We start from the raw sequence: 24,546 nt of genomic DNA on the forward strand, positions 1-24,546 counted from the left end.
GCAGATTTTTCATGCACATTAATATTTTTTTATTAACCACCTAATGCTATGTCTTCTGAAGGTATTTAGTTAACTATTTAGCTCTTTTGGTGCAAAAGAATAAGCATACAAGAAGGTTTCGGACCTCCTTTTACTTCCGACTTTCGCACCATGCATGCACATTAAAGAAATATTTAATAGGCCTACAAGATGGTTTCCGAAATAATTTTCTTCTGACTTTCAGATTTTTCATGCACATTAATTTTGTGCTAGGAAGCAGAAAGCAGAAGTGCCGTTTGCAAGAAAAGATGTTTTTAAATATTCATTTTTTCCAAGAACATTGAAGAAATGGAACTCCATGGGAGAAGACACTGTAAACTTAAAGCAGAATGATGACACTGTAAATTTAAAGCAAAATGATGACACTGTAAACTTCCAGCAAAATGGGGACACTGTAGACTTCAAGCAGAAAGACACTGTGGACTTCAAGCAGAAAGACACTGTGGACTTCAAGCAGAAAGACACTGTGGACTTCAAGCAGAAAGACACTGTAGACTTCAAGCAGAAAGACACTGTAGACTTCAAGCAGAAAGACACTGTGGACTTCAGACAGAAAGACACTGTAGACTTCAAGCAGAAAGACACTGTAGACTTCAAGCAGAAAGACACTGTAGACCTCAAGCAGAAAGACACCGTAGACTTCAAGCAGAAAGACACTGTAGATTTCAAGCAGAAAGACACTGTAGACTTCAAGCAGAAAGACACTGTAGACTTCAGACAGAAAGACACTGTAGACCTCAAGCAGAAAGACACTGTAGACCTCAAGCAGAAAGACACTGTAGACTTCAAGCAGAAAGACATTGTACAGACTTCAAGCAGAAAGACACTGTAGACTTCAAGCAGAAAGACACTGTAGACTTCAGACAGAAAGACACTGTAGACCTCAAGCAGAAAGACACTGTAGACCTCAAGCAGAAAGACACTGTAGACTTCAAGCAGAAAGACACTGTAGACTTCAAGCAGAAAGACACTGTAGACTTCAAGCAGAAAGACACTGTAGACTTCAAGCAGAAAGACACTGTAGACCTCAAGCAGAAAGACACTGTAGACTTCAAGCAGAAAGACACTGTAGATTTCAAGCAGAAAGACACTGTGGACTTCAAGCAGAAAGACACTGTGGACTTCAAGCAGAAAGACACTGTGGACTTCAAGCAGAAAGACACTGTGGACTTCAAGCAGAAAGACACTGTAGACTTCAAGCAGAAAGACACTGTGATTTCAAGCAGAAAGACACTGTAGACTCCAGGCAGAAAGACACTGTGGACTTCAAGCAGAAAGACACCGTAGACTTCAAGCAGAAAGACACTGTGGTTTTCAAGCAGAAAGACACTGTAGATTTCAAGCAGAAAGACACCGTGGGCTTCAAGCAGAAAGACACCGTAGACTTCAAGCAGAAAGACACTGTGGTTTTCAAACAGAAAGACACCGTGGTTTTCAAGCAGAAAGACACTGTAGATCTCAAGCAGAAAGACACCGTGGATTTCAAGCAGAAAGACACCGTGGATTTCAAGCAGAAAGCAACTGCAGATTTCAAGCAGAAAGACACTGACTTCAAACAGAAAGACACTGTGGACTTCAAGCAGAAAGACACTGTAGACTTCAAACACAAAGACACTGTAGACTTCAAGCAAAAAGACACAATAGACTTCAAGCAGAATGATGACACTGACGCAGACTTACAACAAAACGATGGCACACCTGCAATTTAAATGCGCGCAACCCACACAAGTTAGCGACTTGCGGAAAACCGCCCTGCTGACTAAACATTCAGAAGGATTCAGAAGGATTTTTTATTAACCACCTAATGCTATGTCTTCTGAAGGTATTTAGTTAGCTGTTTAGCTCTATTGGTGCAAAAGAATAAGCCTACAAGAAGGTTTCCGACCTCAATTTACTTCCGACTTTGGCACGATCGCGGCATGCACATTAAAGAAATATTCGGACCTCCTTTTACTTCCGACTTTCGCACCATGCATGCACATTAAAGAAATATTTAATAGGCCTACAAGATGGTTTCCGAAATAATTTTCTTCTGACTTGCAGATTTTTCATGCACATTAATATTTTGTTATTAACCACCTAATGCTATGTCTTCTGAAGGTATTTAGTTAGCTGTTTAACTCTATTGGTGCAAAAGAATAAGCCTACAAGAAGGTTTCCGACCTCAATTTACTTCCGACTTTGGCACGATCGCGGCATGCACATTAAAGAAATATTCGGACCTCCTTTTACTTCCGACTTTCGCACCATGCATGCACATTAAAGAAATATTTAATAGGCCTACAAGATGGTTTCGAAATAATTTTCTTCTGACTTGCAGATTTTTCATGCACATTAATATTTTGTTATTAACCACCTAATGCTATGTCTTCTGAAGGTATTTAGTTAGCTGTTTAGCTCTATTGGTGCAAAAGAATAAGCCTACAAGAAGGTTTCCGACCTCAATTTACTTCCGACTTTGGTACGATCGCGGCATGCACATTAAAGAAATATTCGGACCTCCTTTTACTTCCGACTTTCGCACCATGCATGCACATTAAAGAAATATTTAATAGGCCTACAAGATGGTTTCCGAAATAATTTTCTTCTGACTTGCAGATTTTTCATGCACATTAATATTTTTTTATTAACCACCTAATGCTATGTCTTCTGAAGGTATTTAGTTAGCTGTTTAGCTCTATTGGTGCAAAAGAATAAGCCTACAAGAAGGTTTCCGACCTCAAGTTACTTCCGACTTTGGCGCGATCGCGGCATGCACATTAAAGAAATATAGACCTACAAGATGGTTTCTGAAATAATTTTCTCCTGACTTGCGGATTTTTCATGCACATTAATATTTTTTATTAAGCATCTTCATCTAACTGCTACACATTCTATGTCTTCTGGAGGTATTTGGTTAACTATTTAGGTATGCAAAAGAATAAGCCTGCAAGATGCTTTTCGACTTTGTTTTCTCATTCGTGCACCCAGTGGCACATTAATATTTTTAATATTTTTAATATTTTCTTTAACCATGTATAGACAACTCCTACAGTCTTCTAATTGACATTGGCATTAAACTGTTTAATTTTTTTGGAAAACATGAACAAAACCCAATGTTAGGCCTACCGACTGATACTATAATGATGATGATGATGATTCAGATGATGATGATCAGTGATGAAAGTTTAACAAAGCATGCTTCTAACAACATTAGAAGTAACAAAACCCAATGTTTCCAGAAATATATCAATTTGTTTGGTCTACATACTTTATCCAATTTCGTGAGGTCAAAGGTCACATACAAGGTCAAAGGTCGACTGAGGTCACCAAATCTTTTAATAATGAATTTTCAACTGTGCATCACATATCCAAAAATCAGCTTGATCAGTCATGTATTTACGGAAATATGACGACTTTAAGATGGCGCTTTTCATGTAAAGTATAGCAAAGTAGCACTTTCAATGAGTGATAACTCGTAAAGGAAGCATCTTTCTATATTGATTTATTTGATGGAATGGTTCTTAGGTATTGATTGCCAAATTTGAATGCAAATTCGTAAGGTGGGCCCCTGGACCCCAGCCGTCACGTGCTCGGTCGGCGGTCGCACAAGTGCTCCCTCGCAATTATGTGTTCAACTTTTGGGGTTTCTGGGGTTGGCAGGTATGCAAAAGGTACATATTTAAAAAATACGGTTTTAGGGTGCAAAATACGGATTTTTGTTCTTCTGAGTACGGAAATCTGGATTTCAAAGTTGGCATGTCTGTGTAAACAATTGCATTGTTAATAGAGAGTTTGGCCATTGTAAAATATTGTAAAGTTCCTGTTTGATGGATTGTAATAGATAATTTATAACACTTCCCCATGGTATGAGGGTCACAATTTGAAAATATACACTAATAATATTTTGTCCTACTTGGTTTATTGCAGATACCTTTTGCCAGATTCATTGCAAGAAACAATGTCAACCATATGAAAAGGTTAGTTATACTTTAAACAAACATGAGTATAGTGACAGATTTGGAATAACATGATACATGAATTACTGCCAAAAAAAAGGGTCTCTTAAACCTGCACGCATAAGTATGTGAAAGCCATCCTAGGATGTAGCCGTATGTGTTGGCCCTATTCTTTTTCTGTTTTTGGTTATTAAAAAAACAAGTGGCTACATAGAAAATGAAATTGCTGGCTAAAAACATACACATTACACATATACATAAAATCCTGCACGGTAGCTTTAAAAAAAAAGCAAAAAGCATAGCACTTAGCTATTTTTCAAAATGTTTGAGAGACAAACATTCCTTTTTTGGCATAAGTGCATAATAAATGTATTGCATCAGCAGGTGCTTATTTTATGTGCATAAGGGTTGAATAATCAATTTTCAGGACATATAAAACAATTCTAGGCAGATTTTTCTTTACATGAAGTATTCAGAATAACAACAAGTTCAAGTGTAGCAGATATTACTAAGCAACCACATAATTGTGACACGATCTGGTCCATGGGGGCCAAAGGCGGCAAATTTGAAACTGAGATAAAGGTAAAAATATGGAGTAAAAAAACAATAAAATACATAAGAAAATAGACATCAAAAAACTTCATAACTTTAGAACCAAGTATGCTGGACCTTTGGTGTTTTCAGTAAATGATAGCCTGTTGTATGTATAATGTAATGATTACAGTAACTCATTTTTCAAAAATGCCTCCTTTGGCCCCCATCGACCAGATCGTGTCACATATGCAGCTTTCACTTAGGCAAATGCATGCTGTACCATGAATAGTTCAGATAGATTGATGTCCTTTTAAATTTTTAAATCATGGAGTTCTGAAGTATTCAAGCTAAATTGCAATCAAGTACTATTATTGTGTGTGGTATATTTGCTAAACAGGTTTTCCATAGAAAGAGTGTACAGAGAAAAGAAGGTCCATGGTTCGCATCCTCGTGAGCTTACTGAGTGCGCATTTGATATAGTAACAACCAATGCAACAAGCCTCATTCCTGATGCAGAAGTTCTGCATGTCGTCTCAGAGATCATCAATGAAATCCCTCCGCTCCAGGTAAGATGAGGGTCAAGACAATGTAGCAATAATGCATACATAAACAATGATGCTTCATTTACTTTACTCATTATACAAATTCAAAGATGAATATTTACAAATGTGCCTAAAATTGTAACTCCCCTCTCCAAGAACAAATCAAAGTGCAAACAGTCTTAATTTGTACACATGTGTACACCAGAGGGGGCTACATGTATTCAGTACAAAATTGGCCTTAAGGGGAAGTGCTTCTAAAACGGGTAAAATTTTAGGCATTCTGGTATAAGGATGGCCCCTTTTGTGTGTATGAATATTGGTATATAGATAGGTCATTTGTTTCAAAATTGTCTTAAATTTGTTGGGAAATTGGCTCAATTTCATGAATCTTGAGCCAAAATTTCATCAAATATAAAATTTTTGGCCCAAAATTTATGGCATAGAAATGAGACCCCTTTCTTGGCAAAATTGGTATGAATATGGGTCTCACTTTTACACCCTTGGAGGCATGTCCCTACCCATACCAAGCTTGAATACCTCCCAGAGAATGTGTACATTTCTTAATGAGTATGGTTGAAGAGATCATGACTTCTTGTATGACTTACATACTACTTTCAGAATCGTAACTATTCCATCTGTCTGAATCACACCTTGCTCTTGACTGGTATTCTCAATCATTGTGGCATAGCAGAAGATAAGCATAGAGAAGTGTACACTATCTTGAGTGAAGCCAAGACTGAGAGACTTAGTAAGCTACAAGTACAAACTAGATTATGTAGCTTGTCACTCTCTGAACAAGATGTAAGTATTATTATAGTTGTTCAGTATAAAGTGGAACATTACCCCATCCATTAACCTTTTTCATAGTATACAGTACCCTGACCCTCTGTCCAAAGTCGTATTCCATCTTTCTCTAAATGATCTGTAACAACTTAGTATGTTCTACCCACAGAGGAGAGAGAAAACAGAGCCTGTACCACCAGTCAAAGTTTCTGCATCATCTGATAATGAGGGCCGATTGTTCCATGAAATGCGTCAGGCGAGACTGCAACGCAATTATCACATATTTTCATGGTCTATCGCGAAAGCACGCAACGCTCTATCCCGTATACGCGAAGGCACGCAGCGCTGGCATGATTGTTTGACACGGCACAATCGAACAATCGGCCCTCGTGAATATGCGAGAACTCACCGTATACAATACATGGGGACTTTGACTGGTGGTACGCTCTGTGTTTTCTCTCTCCTCTGTGGTTCTACCGTAAGTTTGCAACATGATCTTTGCCCTATTTGTGTAAGATCCATGTATTTTGTTGTAGACCATGTTCCCTCATTGATCCTATTTCTTCACATTGGTTCTTGTCAATCCTATTTCTTCACATTGGTTCTTGTCAATCCTATTTCTTCACATTGATTCTTGTCAATCCTATTTCTTCACATTGGTTCTTGTCAATCCTATTTCTTCACATTGCTTCCTGTCAATCCTATATCTTCACATTGGTTCTTGTCAATCCTATTTCTTCACATTGGTTCTTGTCAATCCTATTTCTTCACATTGCTTCTTGTCAATCCTATTTCTTCACATTGCTTCTTGTCAATCCTATATCTTCACATTGGTTCTTGTCAATCCTATTTCTTCACATTGCTTCTTGTCAATCCTATATCTTCACATTGGTTCTTGTCAATCCTATTTCTTCACATTGCTTCTTGTCAATCCTATATCTTCACATTGCTTCTTGTCAATCCTATTTCTTCACATTGGTTCTTGTCAATCCTATTTCTTCACATTGGTTCTTGTCAATCCTATATCCTATTTCTTCACATTGGTTCTTGTCAATCCTATTTCTTCACATTGCTTCTTGTCAATCCTATTTCTTCACATTGGTTCTTGTCAATCCTATTTCTTCACATTGGTTCTTGTCAATCCTATTTCTTCACATTGCTTCTTGTCAATCCTATTTCTTCACATTGGTTCTTGTCGATCCTATATCTTCACATTGGTTCTCGTCAATCCTATATCTTCACATTGGTTCTTGTCAATCCTATTTCTTCACATTGCTTCTTGTCAATCCTATTTCTTCACATTGGTTCTTGTCAATCCTATTTCTTCACATTGGTTCTTGTCAATCCTATTTCTTCACATTGCTTCTTGTCAATCCTATTTCTTCACATTGGTTCTTGTCGATCCTATATCTTCACATTGGTTCTCGTCAATCCTATATCTTCACATTGGTTCTTGTCAATCCTATTTCTTCACATTGGTTCTTGTCAATCCTATTTCTTCACATTGCTTCTTGTCAATCCTATTTCTTCACATTGGTTCTTGTCAATCCTATTTCTTCACATTGGTTCTTGTCAATCCTATTTCTTCACATTGCTTCTTGTCAATCCTATTTCTTCACATTGGTTCTTGTCGATCCTATATCTTCACATTGGTTCTCGTCAATCCTATATCTTCACATTGGTTCTTGTCAATCCTATTTCTTCACATTGGTTCTTGTCAATCCTATATCTTCACATTGGTTCTTGTCAATCCTATATCTTCACATTGGTTCTCGTCAATCCTATATCTTCACATTGGTTCTTGTCAATCCTATATCTTCACATTGGTTCTTGTCAATCCTATTTCTTCACATTGCTTCTTGTCAATCCTATTTCTTCACATTGGTTCTTGTCAATCCTATTTCTTCACATTGGTTCTTGTCAATCCTATTTCTTCACATTGCTTCTTGTCAATCCTATTTCTTCACATTGGTTCTTGTCGATCCTATATCTTCACATTGGTTCTCGTCAATCCTATATCTTCACATTGGTTCTCGTCAATCCTATTTCTTCACATTGGTTCTCGTAGTAGGGCACTGTGGCTCAGTGGTTACGGCCTTGGACTTATAATCTGAGAGCTTGCTCGACGTGCGTGGGTTCGATTCCCCGTCCCACCACCGTGTTGCGGTCAATCCTATATCTTCACATTGGTTCTTGTCAATCCTATTTCTTCACATTGCTTCTTGTCGATCCTATTTCTTCACATTGCTTCTTGTCGATCCTATTTCTTCACATTGGTTCTTGTCAATCCTATTTCTTCACATTGATTCTTGTCAATCCTATTTCTTCACATTTAGTGTTGGCCGATACCGATCTGTGAATCGGAGATCGGTGCCGATATGGACTGCATCGGCCTTGAATCTGAATCGGCAGATGAGCTATCAGTTGCCGATCTAGCTTACCGATCTCTGAACTTGACAGTAATAAAAGTACACAACAATTCTTTAAGCTTACCATTACTTTCTTATGTAACATTACTACTATTTAATGCCAATATATTTCCAAAAAACGTTGTTACCACCGCAAGAATCATGTCGTTTCATACTGTATTTTATGTAGGCCTATGTATCCACCCTTTGATAGACCGAATTAAAATGTAAACAAACAATCAAGGTCAAATTTATTCAACAGTGAAAGCATGCAGCGATGATGTAATGACGTGTGCAGGGGACTCCCCAAAAGCAGTTCATAAGTGGTTCGCCTCTACATTCCATTGTCCATTGTATAATAAAACCACAAAATATTATCCACTCAGTGACAACACTCCCGACTGTACAGTGCGTCCCTGGGAAAAATTTGTAAACACTTTAACAGTCGACACGTGAAGTCCCTGCGCCCTTCAATGTCGGGTTTCCCAAGGTGAATTTGAGGGCATGTTATTTTTAGAATCGCCCACATTCTCGCTATTCCTCTTCACACGGACGATTTCATCTCTTAATCTCCGAACACGTGAATTCTTTCTGTAAACAACTCTGCACAACCAATCAGGATGGGAATTCGCGGTATTCCCCAATACGTCATATGCATAAATTATTATAATATCGATGGAGCTGATTTAGCTGCAGGGTCATCGAATCAATTCTGCGCAGTGATTCGCCTAACTTGTATAAACACGCAAATCAAAGTTGATTCGCGGAGAAGAAAGAAGAATAAAACAATCAAGAGAAATGGATTAATGATTAAACTTCCGACAATCTGAGGCACTGAGTGAGTAACGCTGGGACTGTATATTTGATTTGATCAGCATCAGTAAAAAAATGTTGTTAGAAATTCAATTAACAATTTATTTAATCGTGAATGAATGTACTATCTTAATATTCTGAATTCAAACAAAGTAAAATAAATATTGAAGTTTGAACACATTAAAAAATTAAAATGTAAATAAAGATAACACGCTTCTGTATAGAATGTTTTGTTTACAATAACCACAACATTCCTTGGCTGAATAACATTTTATCATGACCCAATTCCCAGGTCAACTACGGTCCAAGTTGTGTCCCCCTTTTGTTTATGATTCGCCGCTGTCTTCTGTGTAGAGTGTTTGTTTACAATCGTGACCCAATTCTCAGGTTAATTACGGTCCAAGTTGTGCCCCTTTTGTTTATGATTTGCCGCTGTCTGCACTCATGTCGCGTGTTTGGGCGGTCGGTGCCAAAGTTGAGCTCATGATTGCGATCGGACCACGTGCTCATCCTGCTTAGACCGCATCCAAAAAGTTCATGCACATGCGCAACAGCTAGAAAAAAAAAAAAAAAAAGCATGATGCACGCTACTTGCATTTAAAAGAAATATAAATTCACACAGAAAATCAACAGACACGGAAAGTTTTTGGAATTAATTTTTATTGGAAAACGCATAAATGTCAAGCTTTCAACTGGATTATTTTGAGATGGGTTTCTGGAAATAGACAGAATGTTACGTTTTATCTACCAGCTTCAGATGGAACCGTTTTAAAGCATGATGATGAGGCAAGAATGTAAGCTTTTTTTTTTAAATACGTGGTGATCTAAACTTGTCGGCAAAATTAATTTTCCGTTTTGAAAATTAGTCATGTTTATTTTAGGCACGGGATCGTCACGCATTCGGTATTTTCACACGTGTTTTCACGGTTTTGGTTGGAATTTGTGACATCACGGGAAATCACGTTTTTTGTCAAATGACCTCACGGATTTTGCCTTAAAAAATCACGGGTTTTACCGGGGCCTAGACTTGGGGTGTAAAATGGTATTTTATTTGGGTTGATATTGACATGAAAAACCTCTAAAAACGGTCATCATATTACATAGTTACAGGTTTGGGGAATTAAGCTTTGACCGTTAACATTACTGGGGCCCGACTTGAATGAACTTGTACTGGTTGTAGAATAACATTTAAGGAATCTGAATCGGGATCGGATCGGCCCGATCTGCTAATTTTCAGATCGGAGATCGGCAGATCCGATCTTGGGTTGGATCGGCCAACACTATTCACATTGGTTCTTGTCAATCCTATTTCTTCACATTGGTTCTTGTCAATCCTATTTCTTCACATTGCTTCTTGTCAATCCTATTTCTTCACATTGCTTCTTGTCAATCCTATTTCTTCACATTGCTTCTTGTCAATCCTATTTCTTCACATTGGTTCTTGTCAATCCTATATCTTCACATTGGTTCTTGTCAATCCTATTTCTTCACATTGCTTCTTGTCAATCCTATTTCTTCACATTGCTTCTTGTCAATCCTATATCTTCACATTGGTTCTTGTCAATCCTATTTCTTCACATTGATTCTTGTCAATCCTATTTCTTCACATTGCTTCTTGTCAATCCTATTTCTTCACATTGCTTCTTGTCAATCCTATTTCTTCACATTGCTTCTTGTCAATCCTATTTCTTCACATTGGTTCTTGTCAATCCTATTTCTTCACATTGCTTCTTGTCAATCCTATTTCTTCACATTGCTTCTTGTCGATCCTATTTCTTCACATTGATTCTTGTCAATCCTATTTCTTCACATTGGTTCTTGTCAATCCTATTTCTTCACATTGCTTCTTGTCAATCCTATTTCTTCACATTGCTTCTTGTCAATCCTATTTCTTCACATTGATTCTTGTCAATCCTATATCTTCACATTGGTTCTTGTCAATCCTATTTCTTCACATTGATTCTTGTCAATCCTATTTCTTCACATTGGTTCTTGTCAATCCTATTTCTTCACATTGGTTCTTGTCAATCCTATTTCTTCACATTGATTCTTGTCAATCCTATTTCTTCACATTGGTTCTTGTCAATCCTATTTCTTCACATTGCTTCTTGTCAATCCTATTTCTTCACATTGGTTCTTGTCAATCCTATTTCACTTCATTTCACTTCACACATTGGATCCTATTTCTTCACACATTGGTTCTCATCTCTTATAAATACCCTCCAACTCTTTTGCAACATTTCAACAATGTCCATTTTAAACCAATCAAAATGATTCTTCAATGTTGAGAGTACTCTTGAATCACCATAGGTATGTGCTTCTGTAAACTATATCAGATAAAATGCTGTTTCATTGACATTGCTTGTTTTAAGTGAGCAAACTTACCAAAATTGACCCCATGTTTGGAATAGATTAGAATAGAATCACAATGACCAGAGTGGGTGTTTAAAGAACTTGAACATTTAAAAATTGTTTATTTAGTTGTACTTTGTTCATTTGTTTGTACATGTATGGTAATCAAGCTAGTATTTTTGAAAGTAACTAACATGAAGGCAAGACTACATTGATTGGCTTTGTCACAGTAGTAGTAATTAAAGTAATAATTTGACAAGACTTCCCAAATCTTTTCAAATGGGGTGTTCCATTTGAAATCCAGACACTCCTATAGAATTCCTGACCGTATTTGACCATTTGGATAACCCCATTTGAAATTCACACTTTCTGTGTGGAAGAGTAAGGTCATGTCTTACGCAGTGGGTGTATGGATTTCAACTGAAATAAGCAAATGTGGTTCTCTTCCACAGGTCACCAATTTGTGTCGTTTCATAGAACTTGAAGGTCCATACAGCAAGGTGCAAGGAGAACTGAAGCAGCTGACAAGGGGTAAAGGACACAATGCATCCATTGTCAAACAAGGTCTGCATGAATTAGAAGCCATCATAACACAGGCACAGGTGTTTGGCATAAGACAAGAGGTAAATATTATGAATCCACTAGATTTATGTTGGGTCAAGAACTTGTATGCTGCCATATTGATCCAGGACATGTTCTTGCTACCTGCTGCACAGGACAAGTGGAGGTATATTTACATGCTAGTTACCCCACCATGGTTAGATGCACATACCTCGGGAAACGTTCAAATAGCGGTGCCTGGCAGATTTTTATTATAGCTCTACAATTCTGCAACCCAGTACTAGATACTAGTTTAACAAGATAAACACTCAAATAAACGAAGTCCGCAGTTATGTAACCCGTCATACATCAAAACCTGATCTTGTTATGACAATTTGATTGATATGGTGCAAAATCTTGTTAGCTTCAATTTGATACCAAATTTGCTACCACACACTCTAAATTGACAAAGATTGATACCAGTTTATGAAAGAAGGTGCATTTTCAAAAGATGCAAATCAAAACATTTTGAGTTTTTGGCTAATTCGAAAACTATACCAATCTGATTTTCCAATCCCATTGCAGCAAATCAACACAGACATTTCTGACAAGAGTTATAAAGTATCTTTCATGATATATTTTTGTTCCTAAAGATGATCGTCGCCTTGAATCTTGTGTACAACATCCAGTGCTTCAGTGGGATGATATTCCAGTTTGCTGCAAAACCTGTGCATCGTAAGAAGAAGGCCATTATGGATGTGTTGGCAGCTGGTGGTAGATATGACAAACTTGTAAGTAACATAGATTAGGCAACAAAAACACCCTGTTCTATGGATCTGACCGACTCAGATTTTGCATTTTGGGGTTTTTGTTTCCACAGTATGAATGTATAATCAGTTTTTTGGATTGATTTTGACTCAAAAAGTATGAGTGAATTTGGTGGGCAAAGATGATTTTTAAAATAGGTTTGGCAATTTTAGCATGATTTACTACTTTAAAATTCTTTCTACCTGTAGAACATTTTGTTATTTAATTTGATGCCTTATGGAGGCTAATAAATCTGTCTTTACAATTATATCTATAATATCGTTCATTATTAGGAGACAGACTGTTTTTAAACGAAAAAAAAAATATCTAGGAACTAGGTTGCTTCTCCGACAGCATGAATATATTTGTCTTCTGATTGTTTCTGCATAGATTCCTCTATTTAAGAGGCTCTCAAGCTCATCGATCACAAGTCTCCCTGTACAAACTGCCGTGGGTGTCAGTGTGTCCTTTGAGAAGATTGTATCTGCTATACAGCAAGATGAAGGGGCTGCAGATATGGTAAGGAATGAATTACACACTCCTCAATCAGTTCATACAATATCATCATGGTATACGGATGGTAAAATATGGCACTAAAAATTAATAACATGCTTTTAAAATTGTCTAGAATATTTCCTAATGACCAGTTGACAATTCCAGGAATTCATAGCATGTGTGAACCATTTTATCTGTCTTGTGAATATTTCGTTCTGGGGCAGCACAGCATTATAAATGCTAATATACTTTGGATGCAGATATTATGAATTAAAGGAGTATAATAATGGTTGATTGGATGCATAAGATGGTCCCACATACACTCATACAAACACAAACATGTAAACCCATACACAGAATCTCATGTACATGCAACTGCACACTTAGGATCAAACAATAGCATGGCTGTATAAACCTTTTTGATATAATAATAATGCACTCAACTTGACTTTAGTGAACTTCTCAAAATATTTATGACATGGTATAATCCCATGTTGAGCAGTGATACAATATTAGATTCCATGATTCAAACATCTGCTCCACAGACATTTTTACCTACTAGGAGTGTTTTCATAGATCTTGGCAAGAACAACATAAATTCTAATAGCTTTTGAACCTTGCCATACATTCATTTAGATCTTAATCAAATATTTCAATAATTTCATTGTTGTTGGGGCTTTTTTCAGTACATATTTTGATATCTAACTCTTTTTAACCCTTACCTTTCACAGATCCCAAATGTGTGTGATATTTTAGTGTGTGCTATTGGCAGCAGTTGCTCTCTCAAAGACAGAATCAAAGTGGTCAGAGACTTGTGGGCTGCTGGTCTCAAGGCTGACATCCTTTGTGATACTACTCTGGTAAGTAACAACTTGTAAATTGATACTTGATACTTGATATGTGACTTCCATAAAAGCATTATCTGCTGTCCCGGAAGCTGGCAACAATGTGCATGTGGTCCAAAGTGCAGAAAATTAAACGCTGGAGAAACTTAAGGTGCGGTGTGGTTAAAAACTTGATGAGTTGCTGTTTACCAACTCTTGCCGGAGGCTGCTGGCTGCAACTGCCTGATGAAGGGTATCGCAGCTACATTGATATATTGTTGTGGAGGCTCTGGGGTTTCAAATAGGCTCCAAATGTATTTTGTGAAATTTGAAGAAAAAAATAAAAAATACTGTATTTAGATGGCAGAAATATATGAATAAGTATGAAGTGAACCCAAATTACACAAATTTTGCCTTTTATGGATACAATAGTGTAAATTTTTGTACTGTTTTTTTTAAATGACCACATTTGATCCATGTAAAGCGCAAATTATTTTTGGGGGGATCAGGTTGCATATATTTTGAAAAATCGAGATGTGTGTTTTGGCCCCCAAATTTGCATATTCCATGCAGATACAAACAGGTATGCACTAAAGAAGGAATTTCCCTTCTGTAATATATGCAGATTCTATCTTCTCAGTTTATATAAATGACCTCTTTGGTAAATCTTGAAAGCCTTTGCAATTTTACCCCTAATGGCGTTTCATAGCTGTGCACGTATCCTTTACTGCGGAATTCAGTGAAACTCAATGTTCGGAATGAATATGTGAGCACCGATGAATTACATGCATCAATTATACTTATTCAAAAGTAAAATCGCAAAGCCTTTCAGGATTTGCCAAAATGGTGAATCCGTTATACTATATTATCTACTACAGGCTCTTGAAGAGATACAGGAATACTGCAAAGACATGGGGATACCCCATATGGTGCTGCTTAAAGATACTGAGAATGTGAAGATACGCTCATTTGATAGGGACAAGGTGTCAGTGGTAGAATCAAGGGTGATGTTTGACAAGGTGGTGGAGACATTACAGCAGAGACTATGTAAAGTGTGAGTATACAAAGATAGACTTTGAATCCTATAAACATGAAAAACAAAATTAGATGATGCAAATCAAATAACAATGTTTAAATGGAAAACTATTGAATTTGAGTTTTGGTATAAACACATATTTGAGCCATGTCAAATATACAAGTAATCTCACTGTAATTCATTGCAGTTATACTCCCTTCATTTACACAGATTAATATTACCTTTCGGGATATCACACCTGGATCTTTAGTGCATATTTCTAATCATCGATTACTTGGAGAATAAACAATAGGAATTTTACTATGCTATACCATGTGATAGACGACTGGCAGGTCGGGTCCACACTACAATAATATTTTGAACCTGCCTGTTGTCTATCACACGATAGAGGATAGCAAAAACAAAAAGTCTTATCATTTATTCACAGTCTTAGTCAGTTAAATTTTATTGCAATAACTAAACACTGTTTTATTTAGCAAAAATTAAGTTACCGTCATGAAAACCCTCCTGATGAAATGAACGAAACTTTGTTGCGCGTACTGCGATCTCGTATTTTTATAGAACATGCTATATACTCGCGCTTCGACAAATGTCTTCTGCTCCGACACGGCTGCTGCAATCTACTGTGTAATAGATGGCATGCAGAAACCAATAAAATTCAGCACTAACAAACTAAGCCACAGCCACTGACTAAGAATAACAGATAAATAAAAGCAAATGATTTTTGAGTGTGAAATATTGACTTGTTGATTTGACTTATGATTGATTGACTTATTTGTACAGAGATGCAGCAGAGAATGCCTTGCCTGTTGTCAGCAAACCAGGCTCTGTGGAAAGCAGAGAGTTCCCTGACTACAATGTGACTTTTATCAGTCCAGATACAAGTAGACTTGAATCCAGCACTAAGAGAAGACATGATAGACAGGTAGGATGTGCAGTTCTATTGTTGGACTCCCAAGTTGTTCTAATTGTTTTATTCAAACATGTATTGGATACTGAGAATGCTTTCACATGGGTGCTTATAATGGACCAAATTAGGTATATCATGCTTTAATAACTTGCACAGCAGTTATTTAGAGGGCATTGTGAAAAAGCTAAACAGTTTTGCCTTTGGAACTGAGGAATATGTGCCCCAAGGGGCATTCCAAAGTCCTAAACAAAATGTTTGTATTTTTTACAATGCCAACATTTAGCTGATGCTTAATTCATATTGTAACTCCTCACTTAACCAAATCTTTTCTCTGAACAATTTTAATCACAACTTACATTTTCCTGTCAAAAAATCGAACACGCTAAAACGGACTTTTTTACCAATTGCAGCAGTGCAAAGTCATGCCGTGTACAAATACGGCAGTTGCACGCATGTGAAATGTTCTGGCACAAAGGATGCTTGCATGCAGAAATTATTTTACTGCATAATTCCCCGCTACATCACATGCAGAAGTCATCAATGGATATCAATAAACACTGTGCTTGTGTGCGTATGTCATTAAACAAGCAATTTAATTGGGACATGTATGATGTGATACGCAGCGGTTATAAGTTTTAATGGACAAATTTTACATTTTATTTCCTTAAAATGTGTTAATATCTTTGTATTTTTAAAGGGGCATTTAAGTGATCCACAGCCTCATCCCCCACTTTTCCCAAAAAAGTTGAGATTTTTACACCACTGGATACCTCTGGCTACATAATGTTTATGTACCAAATATTTCTTGCAGATTAATTCGTTTAGCAAAAATATCGCCAAATTTGAATTTCGTTCTGGTGCACCAGAGCGAAATTACAACACATTGTCTATGGAGCAGTGTATACACATAATCATGCATAACTCGCAAAGGCAAAATCGGAATCAACTGAAATTTTGGAAATAAGCTTTTTTTCGTGGATATCTACTGAAAAATGTCATAAAAAGAGGATGCTAGGATCACGAAATCCTCCTTTAATGTGTATAGTGCATTAGTTTTGTTTAACATCTCATGGCCAGTTTACAAGGGTCCAATCACTTTCAGATGTCAGTGCTTGTCACATTTGTTTGGGGTTTTTTTTTTTTGGGGGGGCACTGACAGCCCATGCTCAATGGTCTAATTTTGTTGTTTGTCTTGTTGAAATGCCTCATGAATAATAAATAATATACCATTATTTGTGTCTATTGTCATCTGTCACTATCTGTGTACTAGATTCAAGCAAGGATTCAACCATTACTAGAATGCCTCTCATCCAAGACAACTGCTGAAGTACTTGCGGTAAGCCATCCCATACATTTCATTTCTCAAGATCATTCTTGTAAAATACCTAGGCAGGTGAATTCACAAGAAATTGTCTCATATGCATGATATGACTACAGAAGTGGCACCAGTTGTGTTTTTCCAAGGAGGGTGGATTCAAATATGGGGTGGAAATGCCTAAAAGTATAGAATTAAAAGACTTTGGAGGAGCCCTGTCCCATATTTTACAAGGTTTCTTAATGGATTTCGAGCAGACTTGTATGTTTTGGGGTACTTTTGTTATAAATATAATTAGTGTTGCTGATGTTGGATATATGCCTCATTCAAAGAGACTTCAAACGTTGTGGGGTCATAACATTGATAAACTACAGAATTTGCCACATGTTTGATATGAAATGTCAATAATAATGGACTATTTAAAATGCACACACAAAAGTATAGACATATCTTCCACATATGGAGTATGAATTTCAAAGGGAATTAGCACATTAACCAACTCTATTTGAAACTCATCCCTCTGTAAGATTCAGGTAAATCTTTCTCAGAGGGTGTATGGATTTCAAATGGATCTGCCTAATATGTTCATCTCATTTGAAATTCATACTCCCTCTGTGGAAGCTATTTCCAAAATCTTCCACAGGGGTAGTGGTAATGGAATAGCCCAATTTAACTTCTTTAATATTTCAAAATATTTGTGGAAAATGTTGAAACTAAAAATATCTTAACTAATGACTGTATAATTGCATTTTACAGGTGGATCTGCCAATGGTTGTAGTCAAGAGTATGGTAGCTACTTTGGATGTAAGTCTCGATAAATAATTTCATTCAGAAAAATCAACAAATTATCATTAGCTTCACAACCACGATGTTTTCCTTTACTGATAATGTGTTGTGTCTTTGGGCAAGGCACTTGATGACATCAGTCAAACAAAACTCACATCAGCAATATAATTATTAATCCATTCTAAAACTGCATCTATGTAGTCTGTTCAAGCAGAGTACAGTTGATGTTATAATTGCACAAGTTTTTTTACAGCTGATGATCGAAAGATGTCCATTTTATAAAAACACAATTTTGCAGAAAGATAAATACTTGCCACATCTTTGTATTGTATGTATATCATATATTGAACTGACTTTAATTATTTTTTGTGTTTTATAGTTTGATGGTGGTGAAGATGAATATGCAGCCAGTGTGTCAGCCTTGTGTGATAAAAATAGCAGGTATAGAAAATACCTGGTTAAAATATGTGATGCGTTACAAGATCTTAAAATGGAAAACAGGTAAGAAGGAATGAAATACAAAGGAATTATTAAAATAATGAAGTGTTTAAGAGTTACCAGGTCAGAATGCATAATAGGCCATCAGAAAATATCAAGATAATTGAAAATCAAAATTTGTCACAAATCTTTCTTTTTTTTAATAACTTTTCTCAACCTGTGATTTCTGTCTTTCCAGCGTGCCTTTTGTTGTGCTCTACTCCTACAAGGAAGATGTGTTTAAAGTGATTTACTGATCATCAGCCTCACTCCAGATTTCACCTGTTTGGGAGGTTCCAATTCTACAGTATTAATTTCTTTGCAGCTGATTCAGGGTAGATTTGTGGGATCAAATTGCATCAATCAATGATGATTCTCATAAACCCTAATATGGTAAAAGACTGTGTTTTAATTAGGGGTCATTCATATAATTATTTTCATGACTAAACGATTTTTATGCCCGAGTGCTTTTAGTCATGAAAATGTATGAATGAACCCCATTCGTATATACGCAACATTCTGTGTGCTTCTATTTTCCTCCACAACTAAAAAATACCATCGCCAATTGTCAGAAAATGTTTACTTGCTCACCCCATCGTGTTTGTACGTGGGCGAACAAAGTGAACATCATTCTTGCTTTGCGTAAATAGCTCGCAAGCATGCTCGAGTATATCCTACTCGTGAGCGTCCATCGGTTCTAGCGCGGCTTGTTATGACTAGAAACCGGGCATAAACAATGCCTATCGACCAATCACGCATGCTGTTATATAGCGCGTATGTATGAATATTACATCACTAACAAGTCATTTCCTTTTGCCAAGCCATTTTTTACATTGACCTGTGCATATTAAATAGATGTAATTTGCAAAGACAATACGATGAAAATACTTCTTTTTACAAAGGATGTGTCATATACCACACAGTTAACCAACCTATGGCAAAAGATTTTGTAAATCTTTTGACATGTTGCAAGTTTTTTTTGACAAATTTGATAGAAAAGTTAACCTCAACCATGCTAAAAGGAATTAAATAGTTAGTGATGTAGCTAGAAGATACAACCTTTACCATATTAGGGCCATTTTGTCTTTCTCTACCATGCAACTAATACATGATCCTTACGAAAATGATTTACTCCCAATTCCAGAAAAACAGCATTTTTTTTAAATTAAAAAATACTATCTTGTTTTGCCAAATGAAACATAACTGAATTCTTATCCTTTAGTTGGTTGTAACGGGTATTAAAAGTCACATTTTAATAGTTTTGCAATTTAAGGGCTGGGGTAACGACGTTGACACAGTATTTATTGTGGGACCTGGGAGCACATCAGACACATCAAATTGCATCCTATTATGAAGAATGCCCTTCTGATATCAAATAATTTTGATTTTTTGAAATTGGCGATATAATACAAATTTTATGGCAAATTATTAAAAATTGATATTTTTTGCATTTCACAGTCCTCGAAGTCCGAAAATTAAAATCCTTTTGCAGACAGGTAACACACATGATTAGGAAAAATTTCCAACGGGTTTGCTAAAATCACCACTGCCAGCAGTAAATATGAATATTTTTTTCCGAGCAGCTTACAATTTTTATGCCTTTTGGGAAACTTTATTTATATCGTCAATACGGCAGGTCAAAATGTTCATATAATCGTCGCAATTTCGTCGCAATTTCATACACTTTAAGTACATAGCTTTAGATTTATGAAAACTTACCTAGTTTTGATGAAAATATGCATTTTTGACATGACACTCGGGGATGAATAGCTGCGAATACAGCCGGAAGACAATTTGTAAAGATAACAGCTGAATGCCAATGAATGCTGAAATTTTACTCCCCGTCACTTTCACACCCAACCATTTACACATCCTTTGTTTTATTTTACACATCACACCCAACTCATTACGACAGCAAACACCGCGCCGCTGGGAGTGGGATGCACCAGGTGCCGGGACCAGGTGGAATGCACAGCACTGGGCCAAAAATATCTCATAGCTGCTGCTCGTGTTTGTTTTGCTGTGTAGGCCTACATTAAGAAATTGGCTAATTTATTGTTTTTGTTTTCTTTAGGCCTACAAAAATATTGGTAAAAGATGTGATGTTAAAAGAAATTTGTCGGAACGATAAATAGGCCTATGTCTACGTGATAACAATTTAATTAAATTTGTGACAATATTTCTGTAACAGAGTATCTTCTCTGATATAATACCGTACTCGTCGTAATTATGTTTATAGGACTACCAATAACATTGTAAATAAGAAATCAGATTCAGAACTCATAATCGATCGACCCAGGCGCCACAGCTGAAATGCACCAAGCCGTGCAAAAAGGAAACAACAATTATTATAGTTGGCTCAGTGATGTTAACACCCATAGGCCCCAGACTAAAATTGTGTTGAAACTAATGTAGGCATATTTTATATTTTCACTCTAGCACTACCTAAGTAGTGAACACTCTTACACATTTCGCTAAATGGATTAGGCTATGGGACTGTAGACTTAGTAGGGGCCTATATTGAACTAGGCCTATTTTAAAATATATTTCTGGGGAAAGAGCCCTAATTTATAAAACTTAAAATCTTTATTCATGAAAACATAGGCCTACCTGCAATTTGAAATTAAGTGCAGAAAGATTTTAACAGAAATAATTATAATGATATATGCGGAACTGAAACAGATTTGATTTCCACATTATTATTAGAAATGATATCACTAACGCTTTAATTTCAGACATATGAATTATTTTTCATGAAAATGCAATGTGACATCAATGGTCTATATGCAATGCGTGTGTATTACAGGGATGTGTCATGTGAGAGTTCTTTTTTAGCTAATTTCCTCTTTTTTTGTTGCCAAAATTTACGTGTTTTTCTTTTATTTTCAGCCCATATTTGGCGTTTTTACCCTGATTTTACGCTGTTTTTAGTGATTTTCCTCGTTTTTTGGTCTATGGCCTCTCACACCCCTGGTACTAAATAAACTGAAGTTATGTGCATCGTATCATTATATCCACAGACCGCAGTTAGTCCGTGCACATCGTGCATTTAGGCCTTTGGTTTATGAATATCAATTTTCTTCAGTCAAAACGCATTCCCGGAGCACATTATAGGCCTACCGGACATATAATCAAACCGGAGAGCACCATCAGCATAATAGGCCTGCCACTTGTTTATTAGTACACACCTTGGACGGGTTTTAAGCAATCGATCATGCCACTACCCGCGGTATAAAAAGGGGTGGAAAAGTGCACAGGAGTGTGTAATTGAATGGGAGTGAAATTGCGAAGGTGCGAAATGTAGACTACGAGTTACTTTTAGTAGCTAAAGTGTGCTAAAATGGAGCGTGTAGTCCAACGTACGGGTTCACGGGGTCACATCACAAAACTTGGATTTATTAATTTATTTTATACTTTGAAACACTATATGCACTTTATTGATAGTTAATATATTATTTACTGATATGATACGGTACTTGTATTTGATTTGGCATCGTAAATTGCTGGATTTTCGATCCAACAGTATTGATCACTTTTGCTAAGATTATTGTATAATAAAATCACTCGTAATTCAGCATGGTGGTGTCCAGCATAGTTGTTTGATCGCTTGCGTATTAATTTAGCGTCCCGGGTTCGATTCCCACCGACGGCTTATTGAAAATAATTATAATCTGTTCATCTTTTTTCAATTACGAAAAGGAAAAACTATATTGTAAATCAAAATGTGTGATTATTTATCATTTATCAGCCTATTTTGCGCTCACTTTTAGTTCATACTCTTCTGTGGCTATTCCGTTTAAAGACAAACCTCCCTCTGGAATCTACAGGCGGATGGGTACAGCTGGGTGCATTCTACTGCCCTTAAGGGAAAATTGGCAAAAAACATGCAATTTTTCATGTTGTCTTACAGTTGTAGTTATATTCAAAATCTTAATAGTATAGGCTAAGAATTAGCTCATAATTTTTATATTTTATGTTATTTTTGTTGATTATTGGTTAGAAAAAGATTAGAAAATGTGTTTTCTCAAAATTAGATTGCATAACTCGAAATTAGTCTTGTTGTACAAGTCTTTGGACTTTTTTTTTTACAGCAAACAAAAAACACTAAAAATGCATATTTTTTGCCCTTTTATCCATAAATTGATTAAAGGAATAGGAATTAGCTGTGTTTCATATGACAAAACAGGATAATATTTTTATTCCCAAAATTTAGTGCTGTATTTTTCTGGAATCATTCAGGAAGGAATAGTGGAAAGTAAGTAGATACTACGACCCACCCCTGTTGTTCAAATTTGTACTACTGCAGCTTTATAAGTGTTCATAATACTCCAGCTTATCTTGTGGATCAAATTATTTTTATTATAATTATTTTTTTTATTTTTTTATGAAATTTCAACACCACATGTTCAGTGACAGCACCATGGGGGCATTTCCCTGAACTGGTGCCACCGCTGGATATGTTTTGTAAGTGGACATAGAATGACCCGATTATTTTGATTGTGGGCTGCTTGCCAAATGGTGATTGCAGGTTATAACCAGGGCCCAACTAATTTGCAGTGCAAAATCATGTGAAGCACTGCAAACAATATTTGTCTTTCCCCACACATTTTGATTTGATCCGTGCAATATTTTGCCAAATTTGAGCAAAATATGCAATTTCATTATAATTACGTTCTGTTGTTTTTGCACATGGAAATTAAATGACAGCATTGATTATAGGTAATGTAAACTCAACTTTAAATAAACTGCTTTGTTTTATTTATTTTCTCAAAAAATTTGTGCAAATCCCACCGAAATGAACCATTTTCTGCACAAATCCAATTTTCAGTACAATTCCCCTGCAAATATGTACATGCAATTCCCCTTTGTAATTTGCTATTTGTTTCTGCACAAATTGTTGGCCTTGGCTATAATCAGCAACTGTAGGATGTAGGCCTACTTGTAGATTGTATTCAGCAACTTGCTGACATCCTGGAATCACTGATTTAGATAGAGCTAAGAAACAAATATATTGTTTGATCACCAATGAAGAGATTTATGTGTGTTGGGAATAGACAGCATAAGTAGATTTAAAACTAGTCAACAACACTCACATTCTCTGAAATAGGGATGCAGGCCAAGAACTTTCCAGTATATATGATTCTCTACTAGAAACACCATCCCAAAGGACATTCTCAACATCCAATGACAGTAGAGGCTCATCCGTCAGTCAACCTGCACCGTTACACTACTGAGAACAGAGAATGGTTCTCTGAAATATTTGGTTCATGTGAGTGTTATTGACAAATTTTAAATCTGCTTTTGAAACTTGTTGTTTGCCTGTCCAGTGGCATAGCGTCCACACCATAGATTAAAGAGGTGTAAATAGCACACCAACAGGCAAAGTCCCCATGCTTTGTATGTAGTGGGAACTTTCCCACTTTGTACTCCAAGTCTATGATCCACTGTACTATCACCACTTCTTGGGAAGGTTTGCTTAGTCCTGAATATATTTTGCAATATTTTCTACTTTTTCCAAAATGATAAAATCATGGTCACAAACTGAACCATATAAAGTTGTTGTTTTTTTCTTAATAAAAATAGTTTCATGCATCAAATAAATAGAAAAAACAACCCAATTCTGAATTTGGTTTGTCACTGTGGACAAGCAAGCAAAACAAATTTGGTTGAAATTGCAATGACAGCATGCTATAGTGACCAATATCTTTGTTTCTCTATATGTTAGTGTATGATGATTCAGACCCCACCGATGTACAAGTTTTTTATCTTTCCCCAAAGTGTCCAGCGCATATAAACATTAGGGCACCCATGTGCAATCAGTTTTGGGATATACCTTAGGTCCGTATGCACAAAACAAGTTTATATAGAATTGCAGATTCATACGTAGTGGTAATAACATGAAAGTATTGTAAATTAACTTCAACACTACTTGTTTATTTCGCTTACC

General features: G+C 36.4%; 1 protein-coding gene across 1 annotated transcript in view; it reads left to right on the forward strand.

Moving 5' to 3' along the window:
• LOC140152960 (eIF-2-alpha kinase GCN2-like) overlaps window positions 1-20,123 on the forward strand; it is a 69,420-nt gene extending 49,297 nt beyond the window's left edge. The window contains 13 exon segments of the mRNA XM_072175514.1: window positions 3,949-3,998; window positions 4,909-5,077; window positions 5,672-5,854; window positions 11,862-12,032; window positions 12,603-12,740; window positions 13,147-13,275; window positions 13,983-14,111; window positions 14,954-15,129; window positions 15,895-16,036; window positions 17,292-17,357; window positions 18,093-18,140; window positions 18,502-18,623; window positions 18,799-20,123. Coding sequence (XP_072031615.1) covers window positions 3,949-3,998; window positions 4,909-5,077; window positions 5,672-5,854; window positions 11,862-12,032; window positions 12,603-12,740; window positions 13,147-13,275; window positions 13,983-14,111; window positions 14,954-15,129; window positions 15,895-16,036; window positions 17,292-17,357; window positions 18,093-18,140; window positions 18,502-18,623; window positions 18,799-18,856 — 1,581 coding nt within the window. The 3' untranslated portion in view covers window positions 18,857-20,123.
• Window positions 20,124-24,546: the final 4,423 nt, after the last annotated feature.

The sequence above is a fragment of the Amphiura filiformis genome, chromosome 5, assembly GCF_039555335.1.
Source record: "Amphiura filiformis chromosome 5, Afil_fr2py, whole genome shotgun sequence".
In the NCBI taxonomy this organism is placed as follows: Eukaryota; Metazoa; Echinodermata; class Ophiuroidea; order Amphilepidida; family Amphiuridae; genus Amphiura; species Amphiura filiformis.